Consider the following 25,237-nt stretch of genomic DNA (forward strand, 5'->3'; position numbering starts at 1 on the left):
AGCCCCCTGGTGGGTGTCTGGGGCAGTGCGGGGGGGAGCCCCCTGGTGGGTGTCTGGGGCAGTGCGGGGGTGGAGCCCCCTGGTGGGTGTGTGGGGCAGTGCGGGGGGGGAGCCCCCTGGTGGGTGTCTGGGGCAGTGTGGGGGGGAGCCCCCTGGTGGGTGTGTGGGGCAGTGTGGGGGAGGGGGGAGCCCCCTGGCGGGTGTCTGGTCGCATCAGCTGCAGTTGCCGGAGGCTCCAGCGGGTGACGCTGTTCAGGGAGGGGCCGGGCCTGAGGCCTGTGAGCGGCTGCGGGAGATAGAGAATAATCTGTAAATACCCAGAGAGAGGGAGAGGAACAGGTGAGTGAGGGGGGGGAGAGGGGGAGGGAGAGAGAGAGAGAGGGAGGGGGGGGGGGAGAGAGAGAGGGGAGGGAGTGGGGGAGGGGAAGGAGAGGGAGGGGTAACAGGTTAGTGAGGGGGTGGATGGCATTGGGGAGGGGGGAGAGGGAGGAGTGGGGGAGGGGATGGAGGGGGGCAGAGTGAGGCATGGAGAGAGAGGGGTAACAGGTTGGTGTAGGAAGGGGGGGGGGGGGGGGGAAAGTCTGTTGTTTGAGGAGGAACACGATAGTGAGGGGACGGACGGATTGTGGGGAGGGGGAAGGTAGGGCACAGAGATTCAGGGCTAGAGGGGAGAGAGAGTGCGGGGGGGGGGATGTGAGTGAGGGGAGGGGGTGGTCGAGGGAGGAGGGACGGGGGGGGGGGGGAACAGGTTACTGAGGGAAAGGGAGGGAGTAGGGAAAAGTCTGTTGTTTGGGGAGGAATGGATTACTGAGGAAGGCGGTGCAACCGAGGTGGTGTTAACATATTGTATATAAACATCTGATGTATGAGTGGAGGTGGGGGATGGGTTTGAATAAACAGCATTTTCAGGAGGATCAGATGTCAGTGGTGGGGTGGTGCTTGGCACTCAGTTATTGGCATTTTGTTTTATTAGTTTAAATGAAGGGTTGGAGACTTATGGATTGCAATTTGCTGGTCCTGGTTGAGACATTTTTGATAAAATCTGAGGCCAGGTCCCAGGGTTGGTTCTGATCTGTTCAGGAGGCAAGTGATCTCTGTCCAGCCAGGAATACTCTCGCTTGCTGTCACTGGGTGGAATTCAGTGAATCAGTGTTCAACACACAAGCCAGCAGCATCTTCCTACATTCATTTGTTGATACTTAGGTTTGATGGGAGTTTGGGCTGTGTCATCTCAATAAAAAGGAGTACTCAGTGGTGGAGTCCTCTCCAAAGCAGTGTCTTTATCATCTGCTGTTGGCTGGTCCATGGATGGAGACGTGACTATGTGGTTCGGCTAGGTCTCTGGTTCATGAACACAGCTACTCTGCAAAAGGGGCTGTGTATCCATTTCAATTCTAATTAAGTAATATTGGGACTCTCCCAACTGCTCAGTACTCAGTCATTTCCCCATTGCCTGAGTAAAGCACTATTACTGTGGGATAAATACCTTCTCTTGTGCAAGAACAGCAACTCATCTCTATGCAATGCCTTTAACATAAATCATCCCAATATAGTTCGCAAAAGCATTATCAAAACAAAATACTCAGTTGTTTAGGGAGATGTTGGGGCAGAAGGTCAAAACGTGGTTAAAGGATTTGCTTTTCGGAAGATTTAGAAGCAGAGAAGTTCACAGAAAAAATTGCAAAGCTTTGGATTTTGAAAGCGTAAGTCATAGCTGTCAACAGGGCAGTAATTAAAATTCTGGGAAGTCGGAAAAGGAGGAGTGCAGAGATTCTACAGAATTATAGAGCTGGTATAGAATACGGGGTTGTGGAAGGGCATAAGTCAAGGAGTGATTTGAATACAAGGCTAAGAATTCTAGAACTGACTTAGCATACTGCTGCTGGTATTAGACTGGGTTTTGATTTTTTTTTAAATTAGAAAGAGATGATAGCCTTAAAATGTATTATTCTTGCAAAACTTTAAATAAATGACTTTTTCAGCAACCCTTCAAAACCATATTAAATACAAAGCATCTCATAACATTATGCCAACTAGGGATGTTCAGGGTTAACTTCTTGTGGAGTTAGAGCTGAAAAATGTGTTGCTGGAAAAGCGCAGCAGGTCAGGCAGCATCCAAGGAGCAGGAGAATCGACGTTTCGGGCATGAGCCCTTCTTCAGGTCATCGATTCTCCTGCTCCTTGGATGCTGCCTGACCTGCTGCGTTTTTCCAGCAACACATTTTTCAGCTCTGATCTCCAGCATCTGCAGACCTAACTTTCTCCTACTTGTTGAGTTAGTCTACCTAATGAGGCTCACCATATTTGAAATTGAAATTGTCCATTGTTTTTCTGGAATTTGTGATGCATCTTAGCTATTAATCTTCATTATTGTTATCAGTGCATTTTGATTTTCACTGTGGGGAAAGCTAAATAAGCGGTTTACAACCTGGAGTTAAAACAGTGACTCAATTTTGGTAGTTGCAGTTTGCGTCCCAGCCAGACAATGGAACCCCTCTTTGGCACACAACAATGGGAAGAGATTTACCTGAAATAACGCAGTGGTGACCCTTTATCTGGTGGGGTAGGGGAGTCTAGAGGAGCTGGAATTATAGAAAGAGGAAGATTTGATGATCCGTAAAGGTTCTGATGGAATATATGAAAAACTCTGTGGTAAAAAGTTCAGTAATCAGAGAACCTCCATCTATCCCTTTAACGCTCTTTTAAACCCATTTCTTTGCCCACATTTTTGATCAATTGCCCTCATGTTTCATGTAATTTAGTGTAAAGTTTTGTTTTTTAAATCCAGTGGGGTGTTATATGACAGTTTGGGTTGTATAACAATACAGGTTGTTACTTCAAGTAGATAGGATAGTGAAGAAGTTTGGTATGCTTTCCTTTATTGGTCAGAGTGTTGAGTACAGGAGTTGGGAGGTCATGTTGCGGCTGTACAGGACATTGGTTAGGCCACTGCCAGAATATTGCGTGCAATTCTGGTCTCCTTCCTATCGCAAAGATTTGAAACTTGAAAGGGTTCAGAAAAGATTTACAAGGATACTGAAGAATTTGAGCTTTAGGGAGAGGCTGAACAGGCTGGGACTGTTTTCCCCGGAGTGTCGGAGGCTGAGGGGTGACCTTATAAAATTATGAGGGGCATGGATAGAATAAATAGACAAAGTCTTTTCCCTGGGGTCAGGGAGTCCAGAACGAGAGGACATAAGTTTAGGATGAGAGGGGAAAGATATAAAAGAGACTTGAGGAGCAACGTTTTCATGCAGAGGATGGTGTGTGTGTAGAATGAGCTGCCAGAGGAAGTGGTGGAGGCTGGTACAATTGCAACATTTAAAAAGAATCTGGATGGGTATATGAATAGGAAGGGCGTTTGGAGGGATATGGGCCGGGTGCTGGCAGGTGGGACTAGATTGGGTTGGGATATCTGGTCGGCATGGACGGGTTGAACCGAAGGGTCTGTTTCTATGCTGTACATCTCTATGACTGTAGTTGAGACAGGCATAACGAGCTACATGGCTGTCTTCTTTGGCTCAACCAATAATTCCTGTCTGTTTTGCAGGCTTCAGATCAAGACACACCCGAACAGGAATTGTTGTGCGGCAAAATATAATGACTGGACCGAGACTTGTGAAGCCCTGGGCCAGATGTGCTGTTTTAATGCCTGGACTATAATAGCAGATGTGCAGTTGTGCTGCCTGTGGTACGTCAGAGAATGTACTCCTTCAAACAATCAAGAGAGTCAGACATTGTAATGCACTGTGTATTTTTGCTGGTCTGGGTCGGTAATAATTTTGTAGTAATTCTACCGAGGCTGTTCCCAGTTTGGCTCACCTGTACAGTTTCAACACGCTGCTCTTTTACTTTTGAGCCACTTCACAATGAGATGGCAACAGATTGATTTCGTAAAATTGTCAGTGAGAAGCAAGTGCATATCAGTGAAAGAATTTCGGCATATATCCAGCAGAGTTTCCACCACATTGCTTTCAGGATGTTAATGCATATATTAGTCCATAACAATATAAATGCTAAGCCATGCAACATACAGTCTGGCTGTCTGGGAATCAGAATGACAGGTTAAGTCAAATTCTGTTCCTTCAAATTAGCCAAGTTAGTGTTTAATGTATGCCTAGGGTGAATCGTGGGATGAGTTAATCCCTCAGAATGAGAGCTCTTTCTGAAGTTGATATTCTGGAAATTTTCTTTGTGCTTTGGACACATCCTTGTCCACTAATTGGTAAAACTGTACGTGACATTTGTATATATGTTACTCTATCAATATTAGATACATTTTCACTCTTAGTATCTGTGTACAGTGCTGAAATTTGATGGCACAAGTGTAGAAGAGCAAGCCAGAGAGAGACATGTGGTAACAAAATGTGAGCCTGCTGCAGTATGCCACAGGACTACATGCATACTGAACCACAAAGTCAACCTATTACAATCAGGGCTAAACAATCCCACAATAAATATCAAATATAATCTTTCATGGGTCAGACCAAAGCCCTGTCGCCCTCCCACATCCAGCCCTGAAGAACTCCCAAAAGGGGAAAAAATACTCTCAGTTTCTAGTTGTCAAATTGTCCAGAATGCCTCCACTGAGTTTTGTCATGAATATTTAGTTCATGACTCATGTATTATGAAATATAAGTTTTAGTTTTAGGAATTACAGTTTATTAGTAGAAAGTGTGACAAATGCAACTCACTTTGTACTGAAATCTAGTGTTCTGAAAAGGTTGAGATTATGTTACTTTAAGAGATTAGAGATATTTGTTAGTAGAATTAAAATACGTTATTTGGTTTGAGAATTGAGATGACTTAGTTTAAGACAGGGGCAGCACGGTGGCTCAGTGGTTAGCATTGCTGCCTCACAGCACCAGGGGCCTATGTTCGATCCCAGCCTTGGGTGACTGTCTGTGTGGAGTTTGCACATTCTCCCCGTGTCTGCGTGGGTTTCCTCCGGGTGCTGTTGTTTCCTCCCACAGTCCAAAGATGTGCAGGTTAGGTGAATTGGCCATGCTAAATTGCCTGTAGTGTTAGGTGCACTAGTCAGGTGTGAATGTTGGGGAATGAGTCTGGGTGGGTTGCTCTTCGGAGGGTTGGTGTGGACTTGTTGGGCCGAAGGGTCTGTTTCCACACTGTAGGGAATCTAATCTTAAAAAAAGCAAGTTAATTCTGAAAAAAAGTTATTAGGGTTACACCTGAAACGTCGACTTCTCCACCTCTGCGTGACTTGCTGTGTTCTTCCAGCCTCCTACCTGTCTATCAGCTATGAACTAAACAACTTACAGGAGGCTTCAAGAACACTCCCATCCTCAATGTTGGTGAAGCCCAGCAAGTGTGTGAAAAAGATAAGCCTGCAGTGTTTGCAACCATATTTCAGTCAGAAATGTTGAGTAGATTTTGTCCTTCTCAATCTTGTTCTTTGCTATAACAACTGCCAGTCTTCAGACAATTCAATTCCTTTAAAGTTCTTCAAAGCATAAAACTTGACTGCAAAGGAAAAGGAGGTTGAGACCCAAGGAGAGACGAAACGGGCAACCCCGGCAGAGCAGGACAGCGAGTGACTCATGCATGCATTGTGTGATTGCTCATTGTGTTCTGGGGAGATTTTGTAGCACCATACTTTTGGCATATCTTTGACAAGCTGAGGCATCTGAATTGCCATCTGGCAGGAAAGGTTGGTGCAATGGAGATTGACCTCTTAATAATGGAGCATCTAAAGAATGACAAACATGTGACCTAAGTGTGTACTTTTTAACTTGAAAGAAGACTGCACGAAATGTCAGTTTTTAAAAAGGACCATATAAAAGTATGCTTTGTATAAGGTATGCTGAGCTTCTAAAATATTGAACTTGGGGATTCAACAGTTGGATTTTCTAGTGTGATTGAGGGATTGATGATATTTAGGTGGTGTGCAGAAGTAATTTAGTCCTTGCCTTAAAGTTGTACATTTACGCATTATTATATTTCCATTATGCATTCTACAGTTATAATGTAAATTGTGTATGCAAAGTCATCATCCTTTGATTGTATCTTCCCACCAATAACATGGAGCCGCAGTGGCTGAAGTGTGTGATGGTAACCTGTTATCAATAGTTTCTCAATATCAAAAGTTAAAAATCACATCACCAGGTTCTAGTCCAACAGATTTATTTGGAAGCAGTAGTTTTCAGAGCGTTGCTCCTTCATCAGGTGGTTGTGGAGTATAAGATCGTAAGACACAGAATTTATAGCAGAAGTTTACAGTGTGATGCAACTGAAATTATATATTGAAAAAGACCTGGGTTGTTTGGTAAGTCTCTCATGTTGATTTCACTTAGAACATAGAACGTTACCACACAGTAACATTGCACCGACCTGCGAACTTAATCTGATGCCCATCTAAGCCACACCATTCCATTATTATCCATATGTATGTCCAATGTCCATTTAAATGCCGTTAACATTGGCAAGTCTGCTACTGTTGCAGACAGGCAGTTCCATGCCCCTGCTACTCTGAGTAAAGGAATTACCCCTGATAGCTGTCTTAAACCTATCACCCCTCAATTTAAAGCTATATCCCCTTATGTTAGCCTTCACCATCCAAGGAAAAAGGCTCTCCCTGTCCACTCTATCTAACCCTCTGATTATCTTATATGTCTCAATTAAGTCACCTCTCAACCTTCTTCTCTCCAACGAAAACAGCCTCAGCTTCCTCAGCCTTTCGTTGTAAGACCTTCCCTCCACACCAGGCAACATCCCAGTAAATCTCCTCTGAACCCTTTCCAAAGCTTCCACATCCTTCCTATAATGCGGTGACCAGAACTGCACACAATACTCCAGATGCGGCCGCACCAGTGTCTTGTACAGCTGCAGCATGACCTTGTCGCTCCGAAACTCAATCGCCCTACCAACACATTATATGCCTTCTTAACAACCCTATCGACCTGGGTAAAAAGTGAGGTCTGCAGATGCTGGAGATCAGAGCTGAAAATGTGTTGCTGGTTAAAGCACAGCAGGTTAGGCAGGATCCAAGGAACAGGAAATTCGACGTTTCGGGCCAGAGCCTCCTGATGAAGGGCTCTGGCCCGAAACGTCGAATTTCCTGTTCCTTGGATGCTGCCTAACCTGCTGTGCTTTAACCAGCAACACATTTTCAGCTCTGATCTCCAGCATCTGCAGACCTCACTTTTTACTCGAAGATTTTAACCTACTGCGAATCCTCTTGCAAGGATGCCTTCCTTGAAGAAGCTTTCCTGATGAAGGGCTCTGGCCCGAAACGTCGAATTTCCTGTTCCTTGGATGCTGCCTAATCTGCTGTGCTTTAACCAGCAACACACTATCGACCTGGGTGGCAACTTTCAGGGATTTATGCACCTGGACACTGAGATCTCTCTGTTCATCTATGCTGCCAAGAATTTTACCACTAGTCCAACACTCTGCATTCCTGTTACTTCTGCTGAAGTGAACTACCTCACACTTTTCCACATTAAACTCCACCTGCCACTTCTCAGCCTGCCTCTGCATCTTATCTATGTCTCACTGTAACCGACAACATCCTTCGGCACTGTCCACAACTCTGCCTACCTTAGTATCTTTTATATGAAAGTTCTCAAGTGAACTTTAACAATGAATGCCATGTCAGCCCAGACAGTGCATTGAAGGTGTGAGGTACCCTGTGTGAGGCTGTTTGTGCCCCAGTGTTCAGACTGATTCTGTTTCTAAAAAAAGGATTTACAGAATCCTACATGGATTCGTGCATTTTTTGAGCAAAACAAAATGTAATTCTGCAAGTACAAATTCACCCCACAAGCTTGTGTGTGTCTTTTTCAATATAAGATTTCAGTTGCATCACACTGTAAACTTTTGCTCTAAATTCTGTGTCTTACGATCTTATACTCCACAACCACGTGATGAAGGAGCACCGCTCCGAAAGCTAGTGCTTCCAAGTAAATCTGTTGGATTATAATCTAGTGTTGTGATTTTTAAAAACTTTTTAAAGTTATTTCTAAGTATTTTAAAGCAAAATACATTTGTGTACAGGTTCAAAACAGTCCAGTTTGTTGGGTTCTGTAGCTGAAAACCCGCTTTAGTTGTCTCAACTCCAGCCTCTTAATCACACTGGCTCCTGTTCTTTTTGAGAACAGCCAGAACCGTTCTTTTTGATCTCCGCAAACCCAAGAGTGGAGGACATGGGTAGTACTACCAGCATATTGATAGTTATCTATGGCTGGAACGTAAGAATAGCTAGGCGTCAACTTTTTAAAACAAGAACTTGTGGTTGTTGTCTAAGATCCAGAGCTGGAAGCAACTTTGTAGATAGTCGTTCTTTGCTGTAAGAAGTACGAGGCGGGGTCAGTGCCAAAAGCAATCAAATCAGCACAAGAGAGGAAAAGAGTCCCTTATCTTTGCTCCCATTTTGAGAGGAGAGTTGAAAGATGCTGAAGTGGGGCTTGCTTTGATTGTTCCACATATGTTTTGCCTGTGAAGTAGACAAGCTTAACAATATATATAGTGCATTTTATTTTGCAAAGTACTTCATGTCATCTTTAGAAGAAAAATTGAAACATTTAAAGGGATATGGGCCAAATGGGACTAGATTTATATAAGATATCTGGTCAGCATGGATGAGTTGGACTAATGGGTCCATTTCTGTGTTGGATATCTCTATGACTGTATGATTTAGCTTCCTAGGCCTGTTTAACTATTTACTGAGATCATGGCTGATCCATGAGGTACTTCCACATTCTTGTCTTTGCCCCATATCAGTTAATCTCTCAGGTGAACAGAAATCTATTAGTCTCTGGTTTAACATCACAACTCGATCCAGTGTGAACTGATGCTATTGGAAGAATGAAGACTAGAACTGGGGCCACTGTTTAAGAATAAAAGGTGTCCCTTTTAACATCAGACAAAATTCCTTTCCCCCAGGTGGTTATCAATTGATGCAATTCTTTTCCCAAGAAACCTATGGAAATTAGGTCATTGAATTTTTTTCAAGGCCGAGTTGGATATATTTTTGAAGCACAGAGGTTAAGGGTTCTGAGGGGGAAGGCAGAAATATGGAGTTCAGACCACAACCAGATCAGCCCTGACTTCTCAGGTGGTGAAGTAAGCTTGGCCTGCTTCTCTTCCTAATTTCTACATTTTGTGTTTCTACGTTTTGCATTTAGAAGGGTTGTCTAATCTTGTTCCTCAGAGGCCTATCCCTAGCTTTCAGACTAGGTCTTCAACCAGCAGAAATATTTTCTGTTTACTCTATTGAGTTCCCCCTTAATATCTCAAAAGCTTTAATCAAACCACCCTTAACTATCTATATTTAAGGGAATGCTAGCCTTTCTTTGTAATCTGCCCTCATTTAACCATTGTGGTCTGTTTATCATTTGAGTAGACCTGCATTGTACTTCATTCATTGTCAATCTAGCTTTTCTAAGGTGTGATTGCCAAAATTGACGACAATACCCAGGACTTTGAGTAACTACAGTATTACTTCTACCCCTTTAGTGTTCTAGATTTAAAGATCAGCATTGCATAAGACTTTTTGCTCATCTTTGTTCACTATATTTTAATCTCTATACATGAATGCCTTAAGTTTGTTTGTATCTCAACTGCACATCATTTTACATGCTTAAGAAAATACATCAGTCTCCACGTTTTCAGTTCAAAGTGTTGACCTCTAACTTGCCTACATTAAAATCCATTTGCCACAACTGAACTCATTCACTGTGAGGAGCTGGTGGCATTGTGGTAATTGGACAAGTAGTCCAGAGCTCCATGCTGGTGTTTTGGTAACGTATTGGCACGTGGTTAAATTTGAATTCAAAATTAGTCTGGAATTTGGAAAAAAGCTACCTAATGGCAACCACTGTCACTTGTCATTAAACAAAGATGCCTGGGTCACTCATATCCTTTTGGGGAAAAAATCTGCAATCCTTATCTGGTCTGGCTTACACATTACTCCAGACATATATAGCAGTTTGGTTGACTCTTAGCTGCCCACTGGATGGGCAACAAACACTAGCCTATCCAGTAATGTACTTATCTCATGAATAAAAGAAGAAAAATCACACAACACCAGGTTAGAGTCCAACAGGTTAATTTGGAAGCTTTTGGAGTCCTACTCCTTCATCAGGTTTCTGTAGAACAGGATCATAAGACACAGAATTTATAGCAAAGGATTAGTGTCATGCAACTGAAGTGATATATTGAACAAACCCATTCTTAACAGCAATCTAGTTTTGTTCAATATATCATTTGAGTTGCACGACACTAATCTTTTGCTGTAAATTTTGTGTCTTATGATCCTGTTCTACAGCTGCCTGATGAAGGAGCAGCACTCTGGAAGCTAGTGCTTCCAAATAAACCTGTTGAATTATAACTTGGTGCTGTGTGATTTTAACTTTGTCCACCCTAGTCCAACACCGGCTCCTCCACATCTTAAAAGAAAAATGACTAAATCCATTAATATGTCTTTGAAGTTTTATGTTTCCATCTACACTGCTTACAATGCCTCTTTGCCTTATGTTATCAACAAATCTGATTATGTGGTTTTTTAATCCCATTGGACTCATTAATGAAAGAATAGTTGAAGTTTCCCCACAGATCTTTCTGTGATACCATTTGTCACATCTTACCAATTAGAGGACCTGTTCATTTACCTTAATCTCCTATCTTCTTCTGTTGAGAATTACATACCTGAACCCTTAGGTGTCTCTGTTCAACAACACACACCCAGGGCCCTACCATTAATTGTCTAAGTTTGTCCTTGTTTGATTTGTCTGTGTTATGAAAATGCAATGCTTCACATTTATCCAAATTAAACTCCATTTGCCAATAGTGTTACAATCATATCATAATCTTTTGTTGTTTTACTTGTTAACAGATTTGATCAGTTTACTGTGAATTTCTGACTAACTCATCCTGTTCAAACTGCCCTTAACTGAATCTAGAATCTAAATAAATCATTAATTTTGAATTTGATTGCGTTTGATTATCATTAGATTACAGTTGGTACTGTTAGCTAAATTATAGAGTTGTAAAATTTTACGGTGAAGGAGGAGGCTATTTGGTTCATCAGATATACTCTGGCATCTGGTTTATTGTTTGTATGCCAGTCTAATATAGCCTCCCTCCTTTGTCAATTCTATGGCAATGAATAAAAATTTGTCAGGAGCATTTGCGACAGATTGAATGTCCATGTCCAGATCCGAATGGGTTCTATTCTTGCACCTAGAATAATTATAAAATCAGCTCTTGATTACTGCAGGACACATTGTATTGCTCTCAGGCAGCTGGAGAGAATGACCAATATCTCTATACCCCTAAGCTTTAGCACATAAGTGGAATGTATAATGGAAACAGGGGAATTTCTGCATATGTGTAAGTTTCTTTTACCTGCTTGTCAAAATTAACACAATAATGTATAAGAACAAGGTAAAATACCCCATATTAACTAATTGTCAGCAGAAATAAAGAATTGCATTTATGTGTGGTCTTCCATTTCCCCATGATGTCCTGAAGCTCACATCTGGCTATTGACGTACTTTAAGTGTAGCCACTGCTGAAATGCAGGAAATGGCAATGTAGATCCAATTAGTTTTAAGTATAATACACGGTCGTCTACTTGTAACACATTACCTTATATTTCATGAATCATATTCACTGAGCTCCATTTTAGGTGAAACTACACATTGACAGCGTAGTAAATGCATCTGCATTATAATGAAGACAAGTGTTGTACTGTGGGCGGAAGTGACGCTTTCGAGGTGAATTGAACTATAGAAAAACGGAAAAGAGGTGGTGTTCCATAAAACCACATCCTAAAGTTCAGCTACTTCTCAAAACCGCTCAGAGCACAAAAGGAAAAGTTTGCAAAGACAGTGTCGACTAGGTCCAAAGTAAGCATGGTTTCTGCATGGAATTATTGTTTGAAGAGCTATATTGAAAACTTTATGATTGTGTAACATCATGCAGTGTTAACTGGACTGAAATTAGGCAACTGCAGGCACTGGTATTGAGAAGCAGACGAGTTTAACCAGGGTTCTTGCTCTAGACTGCGAAACATTCATTGTGGATCGGGCTGACCAGTGTTGCATCCTTTTTAATTTGTGGAAATTTGCTATTGAGCCCGAGCATAACACTTGGATTGGAACCCATAAGAAGTTTAGTGGGAATGTTTTTTTTAATAGAGCAGAATTATTTGTTGGTTAAAGCAGGTGCAATGTATGTTCATGATCTTTCTGTCTGCAAAGGGCTTTGTGTATTATTATGTGTTGTTAGAAGTACATGTGAATGTGGCTCACTGCAAGCCAACTGTCAATCCTAAATAGGTGACAATCAAAATATGGTTAGTTTCTCAGGGCAGTGCTTTGACCAATCAGAATCAACATGCCCTTGATTTAAAATCTAAACAAAGCTTGGCAGTTAACTATCAGTTATCGCTAACTGATGCATTCTCCATGTTAAAGCCTCGACCAGTCAGAGACGACTTGCCAACCAATCAGCACTCTCCTCCTGTACATTATAAATGTTGATTTGGAGGTGCCGGTGTTGGACAAAATTAAAAATCACTTAACACTAGGTTACGGTCCGACGGGTTTATTTGAAAGTCCAAGCTTTCGGAGTGCTGCTCCTTCATCAGATAGCTAGTTGTGCTGGATCATGGGACACAGAACTTATAGTTAAAGAGCAATGTGTCATACAGCTGATGCGATGTGTTGAACAAACCTAGATACTTAAGTCTTGAATAACTTAGAATGGGAATGCAGGTTTGGATTGATTAATATGTAAATCCCAGAACTTCTTTCAAGTCACATTCCCAAGGTAACGTAAGTTTTTATAAGAAAAAGTTACATCTCAGCTCAGACAATGCTTTAAAGGTGTGATGTTAGGGTCTGTCTGTATCCCAACCTTGTATCAGACTAATTCTGTTTCCAAATTGATAAATGTCGCATGGACTGACTGCCTCCAAATTGTGTGCTTTTTGAACAAAATAGAATGTATCTGCAAATGCAAATTCACCCCATGGCCTTACGGGTGTGTGTGTGTACACATGTGAGGGAGCATGTATGCGTGAGCATGTGCGTGAAATGTGGAGGATTTGCATGTGAGGGTGTGCACAAGAGTGTGGGTATATGTGTGTGTCTGAGAGAGGGGGCCTGTGTGTATATGTATGTGTGCTTGTGTGTGAGAGAGTGTATCGTGTTGTGTGGTTTGTTGACAATACATTGCATCAGTTGTATGACACTTTGATCTTTTACTATAAACTCTGTGTCCTATGATCCTGCCCCACTAGCTCCCTGACAGAGGAACAGTGCTTTGAAAGCTAGTGCTTCCAAATAAGCCTGTTGGACTGTAATCTGGTGTTGTGTGATTTTTAAAAGTATACATGTTGTTTTTCCTTTTGCTCTGGTGGTACTTATAGGTTGTCCTGATGAGTGCAAGCCAAAAGGCTTTACCAAAAGTGTATATTCTCCGCAATACTTGAGCTTGGTACAGGTTGTTGGTGGAGTTGTTGATGAGCATGACAAGAGTAGAGGGTAGAGTGGAGATGAGAGCAAAAATGAAAACTTTTGGTTCAAGAAACACTATCCCAGAGCATGTGTAATCGAAGGAACTTCACTGAATTGATAAACAAAACTTGACACTGAGACTGGAGATTTGTTATGGGTAACCAAAATCTTGGCTGAAGAGAGAGGCTTTAATTAGTAACTTAAAGGAGGGAAGAGGAGACAGTGGTTTGGGGGAGATTTCTAGAGATTTAAGATCTTGGGCATTGAAAGGATGGCCACATTGCTGAAGTGATTAAAATGGGTTGAAGATAATGCTATGTTTTTGGGACCGGAAGAGTTTGGGGCGGGGGGGGGGAGCAAGCCCATAGAGAAATTTGAAAGCACAAATGGGAATTTTAAATCTAAGATATTGTTGAACTGAGAGTTAGTGTGGTCAGTGAGAACAGGGTCAGTGGATAAAGAAGACTTAGTCTGAGTTAGAACACTGGGTGGCAAGTTCTGGATGATTTCAAATACGTAGAGAATGTAAAGTATGGTGCTTGGCGTTGGATGCAATATTCCAGTTCAGGCAGAAACATGGAGGTGGATAATGACAAGCAGATTTAAAGGTGGGGGGGTGGGGGGAGAGGAGGGTGGCGCCTAAGGAGGGAAGAAGAGGTAATAATATCAGCTGATATTGGGAATTGGGAAGTCATCAGCATTTTAGTAAGAGAAATGTCCAGAGAGCAGGATGTAGGTCTCATGGAAAATAAATTCTTGGGGATGGGAGGAGACATGAAGACAGGCAAGAGAGCAAGTAGAGAAATTAAAGTTTAGGGTTAGTGCAGGCAAACCTTATAGGAAGTTTGACCTGAAGGACTGGGGAAGGGAAGGAAATGTCTTTGTTTTTGAGTATGTTCACAATAGAGGTATACTGATTTTTAGATGCTAAGGAAATCAAATGTGTATAGGTAGTACAGAAAGGTAGAGTTGCTTTAGATGCTCATGCATGATATTGGATGGTGAAGAAGGCTCGATGTGCTGTAAGCACTTGGAAAAGACAGGAAATGGGTTCAATATCATGCCCGCCAGGAGAGGAAAGAAGCGGGGGATTATCTTTTGCATACCAGAGTGATCCTGCAGCAGACAGCTTGTCGTCATCATTGCTTTGAGCAGGGTTTAGTAGTAAATGCTGAAACCAGTTGTGTGCCACATTCTTTCCAATCTGTATCCCTTGGACTTTGTGGAATGGAGAGGAAAGCTGTACCGGAGAATGGCTAATGTGAAGGTAAGTAATGGTTTCATTGAAATCTGGGGCTTCATAGTGAAGTGAAGGTTGTGTATAACCAGACTGAAAACTGTAGAAATGTCTTTCATTGATTCTTGGGATCTGGGTAGCATTGGCGGGGGGTCAGTCCTAATTGCTGTCGAAGGTGATAGTGAGCTTTGGAGTCGGAGTGAGGCAGGGACGTATCGTTGTCCAAGTTCGGTAGAGATCGATGTGGTCAGCAAGTGAAGCCCAGGAGCTATTTAAAGAGTAGAGAGGTTTGGATGACGCGTTGTGTGAGAGGACCATTAATGACAATGAAATCCAAGAGGTGTTGCAGAATCAGTTATCATCGCAGGGAAAAATATAGTGGCAAAGTTGGAAATTACGAAAACCTCCAGAAACCATGAAACAGTGAGCTTCTGGCCAGGAGTCAGAATGCAGCAGAATCTGAAAAACAAGTAGATGAGTCAGTGGCTCAGCAAAGGAAATGTAGAGCGGCAGATCAGAGAGACAGGGCTGAGCCTTGGTGGACTGTAGTGCAGAAACATCAGGATAGAATTTCAAGTCCAATAGAGTATTGCCTGGTCACCCATTCGCAGCACCTGATATTTAATTCCCTTTTACAAACAGGCAGCCAGTCCAATTTCATCTGCTTATTGCCACTGGCCAAATCAGATTGCTACTGCATGGTCCACGTAAATCCAGAAATTTGCAAGCTAATTTGAACAAAGAGGCAGTTCTCATTCAGAAAAGCAGAGAGCAGGTGTGATCAGAAAGTGAACCATGGAGGTTTTAAATTAGCAGTTCGTTTGTACTTGGGACTAAAATGAACCAACTGTAAGAAATTAAGCAGTAGAAAAGAGGGGATTCAAAAGCCAAAACGCAAGAAGGAAAATTTCTGTATATTTTGTCACTTCAGAGAATTCTAGAAGAATTTCTAGAGCACTTTCCCTTCCTTTCACTGATAACACGTCAGGCATGTTTCCACTACATTGTCAGAAGTGAATCAGTGAAGTGAAGGCATTCCCTTATAAGGTAGCAGGAAGTAAAGCAAAAATATGCAGAATTGCCGGGTTGGTTAACATGGCATCTGCCACTCTGCATGCACTTGGATATGTCCAGTCTCTGCTGCTGCTGCTGCCTGTGTCACAAGAAGGACTGTGATCCATCCTGGGTGGCTGCTTACAGTTGATTATGAAGTTGAGGTTTGGTGTTTTATGATTGCCCTAGTAGATGTACTTGTTGCTTCAGGTGCCTGCTATAGTTGCCTCTCATACACTTGGAATAATTGTCAGTGGTGCTTACAAAAAAAGGATGCAGTGTTCTAATAAGTGGATGCAACTTTTAAGCTGATCACTTGTTCTGTTTGTATGAGGAGAGAAGTTTGAATTGTCCTGTTATTCCAAGTATTGAGAATAACTTGAAGCTGTTCTAGGTAGTTCAATGCAACTATGAGGAGGAACACTGTGCATGCTTGTACAATATCAGGGTGTTTCATTTTAAACTCAATCCTTACAGAATGCTGAAAATTTACTGCGAGATAGGTCAGTACTCTGTGATTAATCAGCACATACTCCTTTAATGAACATTGGGAAATTAATATATATGAATACAGTACTAAGTAGTGTGTTCATTCTTATGTTTTATTGAGATCTCTTGATTAAATTTTAAAAATATAAGCCATAAATACTCAGTGATGGTTAATACTTATTAGCCTGGAGCTCTGTATTTTTTTTAGAGAAGAGTTCTGGGTCTGTGGATTGCGAAGGAGCAGAGGTGGTCTTCAGTAGAATGATGTGCTCTTCCTGTTGGATGTGGGAGTTTAGGGAGAGTTTTCATGTTACTGATTATTATGTGTGCAGGATTCGCAACCAAAGACAGTTCCTATCAGATTGCATGGATCGGTTAGAGTGGCAGTTAGAGGCGATGAGGAATTTATAAGAGCTATGGATGTGATGGATGGCAGTTATAGGAAGGGAGAAAAGCTGCAGATACAGTCAGGCAATCGGTTACCTCCAGGAAAGGTATGAGAGGGAGTCAGGTAGTGCAGGAGTCTCCTATAGCTGTCCCCATTTCAAACAAGTATGTTGTTTTGGAAAATGTGTGGGATGATGCACTCTCAGGGGAATGTAGCACAAACTGATATTGGCTCTAATGTTATCAGGTATATGTCAGGTTCCAAGCAATCAATTGTGATGGGGACTCTCTAGTCAGAGGCACAGACAGAGGTTTCTGCGGTCAACAGTGAAAAATCAGAATGGTGTTTTGCCTGCGTGGTGCCAGGATCAAGAATATCTCAGAGAGGGTGCAGAATGTTCTCAAAGAGAAGAGGGACCAGCAGGAGGTCATTGTACACATTGGAGCTAGCAACATAGGAAGGGAAAAAAATGAGATTCTGAAGGGAAAATATAGCAAGTTAGACAGGAAATTAAAAAGGAGGTCCTCGAGGGATAGTAATATCTGGATTACTCCCTGTGCTATGAGCTAGTGAGGGCAGGAATAGGAGGATAGAGCAGATGAATGTGTGGCTGAGGAGCTGGTGCAGGGGAGAAGAGTTCACATTCCTGGATCATTGCAATCTTTTCTGGGGTAAACGTTACTTGTCCAAGAAGGATTGATTGTATCTGAATTGCAAGGGGACTAATATACTGGCAGGGAGATTTGCTAGAATTGCTCGGGAGGATTTTAACTAGTAAGGTGGGAGGGTGGGACCCAGGGAAATAATGAGGAAAGAGATCAAACTGAAACTGGAACAGTTAGGAAAAAGAGTGTGTCAAACAGTTAGGGCAGGCAAGAACAAAGCAGAAAACAAGGTAGGACTGATAAATTAAACTGCATTTATTTCAATGCAGGAAGCATAACAGAGAAGGCAGATGAACTCAGGGCATGGTTAGGAACATGGGACTGGGATATCATAGCAATTACGGAAACATGGCTCAGGGATGGGCAGGACTGGCAGCTTAATGTTCCAGGATACAAATGCTACAGGAAGAATAGAAAGGGAGGCAAGAGAGGAGGGGGAGTGGCATTTTTGATAAGGGATACCATTACAGCTGTATTGAGGGAGAATATTCCCAGAAATACATCCAGGGAAGTTATTTGGGTGGAACTGAGAAATAAGAAAGGGATGATCACCTTATTGGGATTGTGTTATAGACCCCCTAATAGTTGGGGGAAAATCGAGAATCAAATTTGTAAGGAGATCTCAGCTATTTGTGAGAATAATAGGGTGGTTATGGTAGGGGATTTTAACTTTTCAGATATACTGGCTCTGTCATAGTGTTGAGGGTTTAGATGGGGAGGAATTTAAGTGTGTACAAGAAAATTTTCTGATTCAGTATGTGGATGTACCTACTAGAGAAGGTGCAAAATTTGACCTACTCTTGTGAAATAAGGCAGGGCAAGTGACTGAGGTGTCGGTGGGGGAGCACTTGCAGCCAGCAACCTTAATTCTATTAGTTTTAAAATAGTGATGGAAAAGGATAGACCAGATCTAAAAGTTGAAATTCTAAATTGGAGGAAGGTTAATTTTGACGGTATTAGCAAGAACTTTCAGAAGTGGACTGGGGACGGATATTTGCAGGTAAAGGGACAGCAGGAAAATAGGAAGCCTTCAGAAATGAGATGATGTGTCCAGAGAAAGTATATTCCTGTCAGGGTGAAAGGAAAGGCTGGTAGGTATAGGGAATGCTGGATGACTGGAGAAATTGAGGGTTTGGTTAAGAAAAAGAAGGAAGCATTTGTCAGATATAGACAGGAGAGATCGAGTGAATCCTTCGAGTATAAAGGCAATAGGAGTATACTTAAGAGGGAAATCAGGAGAGCAAAAAAGGGACATGAGATAGCTTTGGCAAATATGGTTAAGGAGAATCCAAAGGGATTTTACAAATACATTAGGGACAAAAGGGTAACTGGGAAGGGAATAGGGCCCCTCAAAGATCAGCAAGGTTGCCTATGTGTGGAGCCACAGGTTGATGGGGGAGATACTAAACGAGTATTTTGCACCGGTGTTTACTGTGGAAAAGGACATGGAAAATACAGAATGGAGGCAGATAGATGGTGGCATTTTAAAAAATGTCCATATTACAGAGGAGGAAGTGCTGGATGTCTTAACTCATAAAAGTGGATAATCCCTCAGGACCTGATCAGGTGTACCTGAGAACTCCGTGGGAAGCTAAGGAAGTGATTGCTGGGCCTCTTGCTGAGATATATGGATCATTAATAGTCACAGGTGAGGTGCTGGAAGACTGGAGGTTGGCTAACTTGTTGCTACTATTTAAGAAAGGTGATAAGGAAAAGCCAGAGAACTATAGACCATTGAACCTGACATCAGTAGTGGGCAGGTTGTTGGAGGGAATCCTGAGGGACAGGAATTACTTGTATTTAAAAAGGCAAGGATTTATTAGGGATAGTCAGCATGGCTTTGTGTGTGGGAAATCATGTCTCACTAACTTGTTTGAGTTTTTTGACGAAGTAACAAAGAGGATTGATGAGGGCAGATCTATATGGTGGATGTGATCTATATGGACTTCAGTCAGGTGTTCAACAAGGTTCCCCACAGGAGACTGATTAACAAGGTTAGATCTCATGAAAAACAGGGCGAACTAGCCATTTGGATATAGAACTGGCTCAAAGGTGGAAGACAGAGGGTGGTGGTGGAGGGTTGTTTTTCACACTGGAGGCCTGTGACCAGTGGAGTGCCACAAGGATCGGTGCTGGGCTCTCTACTTTTTGTCATTTACATAAATGATTTGGATGCGAACATAAGAGGTACAGTTAGTAAGTTTGCAGATGACACCAAAATTGGAGATGTAGTGGACAGAGAAGAGGGTTATCTCAGATTACAACAGGATCTTGACCAGATGGGCCAATGGGCTGAGAAGTGGCAGATGGAGTTTAATTCAGATAAATGTGAGGTGCTGCATTTTGGGAAAGCAAATCTTAGCAGGACTTATACACTTAATGGTAAGATCCTAGGGAGTGTTGCTGAACAAAGAGACCTTGGAGTGCAGGTTCATAGCTCCTTGAAAGTGGAGTCACAGGTAGATAGGATATTGAAGAAGGTGTTTGATATGCTTTCCTTTATTGGTCAGAGTATGGAGTACAGGAGTTGGAAGGTCATGTTGCAGCTGTACAGGACATTGGTTTGGCCACTGTTGGAATATTGCGTGCAATTCTGGTCTCCTTCCTATCGGAAATATGTTGTGAAACTTGAAAGGGTTCAGAAAAGATTTACAAGGATGATGCCAGGGTTGGAGGATTTGAGCTACAGGGAGAGGCTGAACATACTGGGGCTGTTTTCCCTGGAGCATCGGAGGCTGAGGGGTGACCTTATAGAGGTTTACAAAATTATGAGGGGCATGGATAGGGTAAATAGACAAAGTCTTTTCCCTGGGGTCAGGGAGTCCAGAACTAGAGGGCATAGGTTTAGGGTGAGAGGGGAAAGATATAAAAGAGACCTACGGGAAAACGTTTTCACGCAGAGGGTGGTACGTGTATGGAATGAACTGCCGGAGGAAGTGGTGGAGGCTGGTACAATTGCAATATTTAAGAGGCATTTGGATGGGTATATGAATAGGAAGGGTTTGGAGGGATATGGGCTGGGGTGCTGGCAAGTGGGACTAGATTGGGTTGGCATATCTGGTCGGCATGGACAGGTTGGACTGAAGGGTCTGTTTCCATGCTGTACATCTCTATGATTATATAATACTGCAAAATACTGCAGATACTGGAAATCTGAAACAAACACAGAAATTCAGCAAGTCTGGCAGCATCAATGTAGAGAGAAAGTCTACCATGACGGCTCTTCAGAACCAAGTGCTGTTCATCTTAACAGCTAAGCATGCTCTTAACTACGTCTCCTTTGTCTTATTATCAGGATGACCTTCGTCCTTCTGAATAGGGATTAGTTACCTGTTCAATCGTTAGCAGGGAACCTGTGTTTATTGGTGCGATGCTCTTGTTAAGTGACTGTCTTTTATATATCCTTGGTCTTCTCTAATCTGTTTTTCCATCGCAGGATGACGACTCAGTCTGCACACTGAGACCGGCGGGTGCCACATCTGGCGTTTACCACAAACATGGTGGACTGTGACAGTGGCCGTGATTCCACATTCCAGAGCTCCTGCTGCACCGTGAGCAGTGGGACAATGGACGATTGCAGCAACCATGGACAGTACTCCCAGTCTGTCTACGAGGAGATGCAGGGCTATGATGTGGAATTTGACCCACCGCTGGAGAACAAATACGAGTGTCCCATTTGTCTGATGGCGTTAAGGGAGGCAGTGCAGACACCCTGTGGTCACAGGTTCTGTAGAGGCTGCATTGTAAAATCTATCAGGTCAGTGGTTTTCTTTTGCCTTCGTGTCCAGCGTAGTGACTATCCTCCATCCTCCTCTCCCCAAATCAGATCTCTTGCTTTGTGCCTATCTCAGGGTGACCACAAATAGATTTAGATTCATTTAAAGGTTAGGGAAGAGAGTTATCATCGCCTTTAATGTTTTTTCAATATAATGTATTTTCATTAAGAAAAAAATAGATTTTTAAATATTACAACAAATACAAAACAATGCAATTCAAAACAGTACAAAAATAGTACAAAACTAAATCCAAATAATAAAAAGAATTCCCCAACCCACCTTCCTATATGACTGTATAAACATATATAGAGAAGTATAACATTTTAAAAAAACCTAAACTAGCTCTTGAACTTAACTAAATAAATACCTAACAACAAACAAATAAAACTCAGCCCAGCCAAACAAGACACTCATACATTCACAGTTCGTCCTCCCTGGATATTGGACTCATGAAACACAATTGTTACGGCGATATAAAAGCCCTAGTTAGTGTGGCAGATAAATCTGTGTCCAGGTATTTCAAAAAGGGTTGCCATGTCTTGTAAAAATTCTCAGTTTTGTGGTGTACCATATCTGTGAGAAAATCTAGGGGAATATGCTCCATAACAATCTTCCATCAACCCGACAGGCCTGGGGGGTTTTCTGATATCCAACCAAGCAAGATATTCTTCCTTGCACAGAACGTAAGAATATTGAAAAGTTTTGCCTTATGCGAGTCTGCAGGAAATGCAATGGGTCGGCCCAAAAGGAGAGAAATAGGGTCCTTCCCCACCCCTACACCTAAAATCCTCTCTATTGCACCCACCACAGCGCTCCAATATGTTTGAAGCCTGTCACAAGACCAAAGACAATGGGTAAGAGTGCCCCTGCAGACCTTGCACTTGGGACATGCTGAAGATACCCCTGGTTTAAATTTTGACAAATGGTCTGGGGCTAAGTGGACCCTGTGGAGAATCTTCAACTGTAAAGCATGGGTCCTATTGCAAATTGATATCCTTCTTGCATTCTCCCAAATATCCTCCCATGTCTCTGAAGAAACTTCAACACCCAGCTCTCTTTCCCACATCTTGCAGAGTCAATCAGACTCATCTGAGGTGGCACCCCCCAATTGGTGATATAGAGTACTGACAGAGTGTATTCTTAGCCCTTAGTACCCCTTTTTCTGTGTCAGATTTGTAGGGGTCAGTCAAAAATGTGGTCCTTTTTTGCATAAAATCCCTAACTTGAAAAAAACAAAAGCGGTCTCCATTAGGTAACTTGTACTTCTGTACTAACTGATCAAAGGACATCATTACATCTCCCTCAAATAAATCACGCATTCAAGATATACCCCTAGCTGCGCAACATTTAAATCCTGAATCTATCATACCTGGTTGAATACTCGGCATACCCACTAAACGTGCAAACAAAGATGTTTTGCCAATATTACCTTCCCTCTGCCGAACTGCCCTCCATGCTTTAACAGTATTGATGACTATTGGGTTATGGCAATATTCCCTAACTGCCCTCACCTTGTCCAAAAACGGCAAACTGGTAAGGGGGCACCTTGCCTGGGAGACTTCGATATCTAGCCATATTGAAAGAGGGTCCCCATAAACCCAATAACTTACGTAGGTCAAAAGCGAGCTTAATTGGTAATTTTTAATGTCCGGAAGGTCTACGCCCCCCAATCTGTGAGGCAACTGCAGTTTGGCTAATTTAATGAGGGGCCATTTATGGTGCCAGATAAAGAAGCTGAACCAACTGTTCAGTCTTTTGAGTGTTTGTTTATTGAAAATCAGGGGGAGCATCCGTATAGGGTATAGCAGTCGAGGGAGAATATTCATCTTAATAAGCGCTATCCAACCCAACCATGAGACTGGAAGTGCCTCGCATCTTTGGAGATCTTGTTTAATTTTTTTTCAAATAATTGAGTAAAATTGGCTTTGAACAGCCAATCCAGAACTGGAGTAACGAATATGCCAAATACACAAAAACCCCCTGTGACCACCTAAATGGGAATCTATAGTCACTCTCAAGAGCCAACTCTTTCGTAAGATCACCCATAGGCATAGCCTCTGATTTAGCAAAATTAATCTTATACCCTGAAAAAGCATCAGACGCATGAATGCATTGTATCAGGCGAGGCACTGAAACTGCTGGATTTGTGAAGAAAATTGGAAAATCATCTGCATACAGCGAGATCTTATGTAATTTTAACCCCACTTTTGGAGCTGATATATTGAGATCCCCACGAATGGCCTCTGCCAACGGTTCAATCACAGCCGTGCCGGCTGCCCCTAGAAATATTAAAATTGCTTGATCGTACTCTGTTGGTAATGACCGCAGCAAGAGGTACACTGTAGAGAACCTTTACCCATCTTATGAAAACTTCGCCTAGACCAAACCGGTCTAGAGTATAGAAAAGGTACTAGGTAAAAACAATGACTGCAGATGCTGCAAACCAGATTCTGGATTAGTGGTGCTGAAAGAGCACAGCAGTTCAGGCAGCATCCGAGGAGCAGTAAAACTGATGAAGGGCTTTTGCCCGAAATGCCGATTTTACTGCTCCTCGGATGCTACCTGAACTGCTGTGCTCTTCCAGCACCACTAATCCAGAATATAGAAAAGGTACGGCCACTCAACTCGGTCAAATGCCATCTCTGCATCTAAAGAAATCACCAATCCCTGTATTGACTGCTGTTGGCATGCTTGAATTACGTTAAGCAGCCTTCTAACGTTATTAGAGGATCTGCAACCCTTTATGAAGCCCGTCCGATCCTCTTTAATACTAGAAGGCAACACAATCTCCAGCCTTAACGCAAGAGCCTTAGAGAGGATCTTAAAGTCCACATTTAAGAGCGAGATCGGCCTGTATGAAGCACAGTCTTCCAGATCCTTCTCTTTTTTAAGGATAAGTGAAATATTGGCCTCTCTCAGAGATGGTGGGAGACAAACATGACTGTATGAATCATTAAACATATTCAGCATCGGGCCTGACAGTATACTTATAAATTCCTTATAGAATTCACTGGGAAGTCCATCAGGACCAGGCACCTTTCCACTCCGAAGCTGCCTCACAACTTCCTGCACTCCTTGCTCTGATAATGGGGCATTGAGAAAGGACTGTTGTTCGGGAGTCACACGCGGGAGGTTCAGATCTCTAAAAAAGGATTCCATGTTGGCCTGCCCCTCGTCACAATTCTCAGACTGATATAATTTAGAGTAGAATCTCTGGAATGCCACATTAATCTTTTTAGAATCACATGTTAGGTTCCCAGACCCTTCCCTTATCGCTGTAATAGTTTGTGGGGCACTTCTTTTTCTGGCAAGGTATGCTAAGTATTTGCCTGGCACCTTTAATGTTAAATGAGAGCAAGTGATACAGTGAGTCACTTTGATAACTTGTTAGTTAAGCACAAAGCTCATTGAGGCTGTGATCAGTCACCTAGTTGTGTTACTGCAGTGGTTGTCAAACTGGAGTCAGATGGCCACCAGGTGGGCAGAAAGAAAATACAAACAAAATAAAATGCAAGCTGTCTGTGTTGTATAAGTTAACAGTAATTGATAGTCCCATACCAATAGCTGAAGAGATGGCCTCTCCTAAATCTGCTGACTACTCGCCCTTTTTTGTGAACGTGGATACCTCTGTTGCCTCAGCCGTGAATCTCACATTTATGATATGTTAGACTCGGGTGGACAAAGTTAAAAACAAATCACAACACCAGGTTATAGCCCAACAGGTTTATTTGGAAGTGCAAGCTTTCGGAGCGCTGCTCCTTTGTCAGGTAGCTAATGGGACAGGATCATGGGACACAAAATTTATAGTAAAAGATCAAAGTGTCATACAACTGATGTGATGTATTGAGCAAACCTAGTTTGCTGTTAAGTCTTTATTCACTTAGAATAGGGATGAAGATTTTGATTGATTAATATGTAAATTCCAGAACTTCTTTAAAATCACAGTCCTCAGGCAACTTAAAGTTCTATCAGTCTGACATTTATGTTTACAAGGAGGGGAGTTTGAAGCCAGCTTCTGCTGTGATACTAAGGTGAATTCAATTTGTACAGGGACTTTGAACTATTATAATGCTGTCTGGCCTGATGAGCACTACCATTACTTTCTGTTCATATTAATCTCTTTATGACTCTTTGATTTATGGAAAAGC

At 42.3% G+C, this 25,237-nt stretch overlaps 1 protein-coding gene across 1 annotated transcript in view; it reads left to right on the forward strand.

Annotated features, from left to right (window-relative positions):
- The first annotated feature begins 237 nt into the window (after positions 1 to 237).
- The window catches only part of traf6 (TNF receptor-associated factor 6), a 47,912-nt gene continuing 22,912 nt past the window's right edge, over positions 238 to 25,237 (forward strand). Inside the window, exons 1-3 of the mRNA XM_060838745.1 lie at positions 238 to 339; positions 3,551 to 3,691; positions 20,750 to 21,070. Coding sequence (XP_060694728.1) covers positions 20,811 to 21,070 — 260 coding nt within the window. The 5' untranslated portion in view covers positions 238 to 339; positions 3,551 to 3,691; positions 20,750 to 20,810. The remainder of the gene's footprint in view (positions 340 to 3,550; positions 3,692 to 20,749; positions 21,071 to 25,237) is intronic.

This window comes from Hemiscyllium ocellatum, chromosome 18 (assembly GCF_020745735.1).
Source record: "Hemiscyllium ocellatum isolate sHemOce1 chromosome 18, sHemOce1.pat.X.cur, whole genome shotgun sequence".
In the NCBI taxonomy this organism is placed as follows: domain Eukaryota; kingdom Metazoa; phylum Chordata; class Chondrichthyes; order Orectolobiformes; family Hemiscylliidae; genus Hemiscyllium; species Hemiscyllium ocellatum.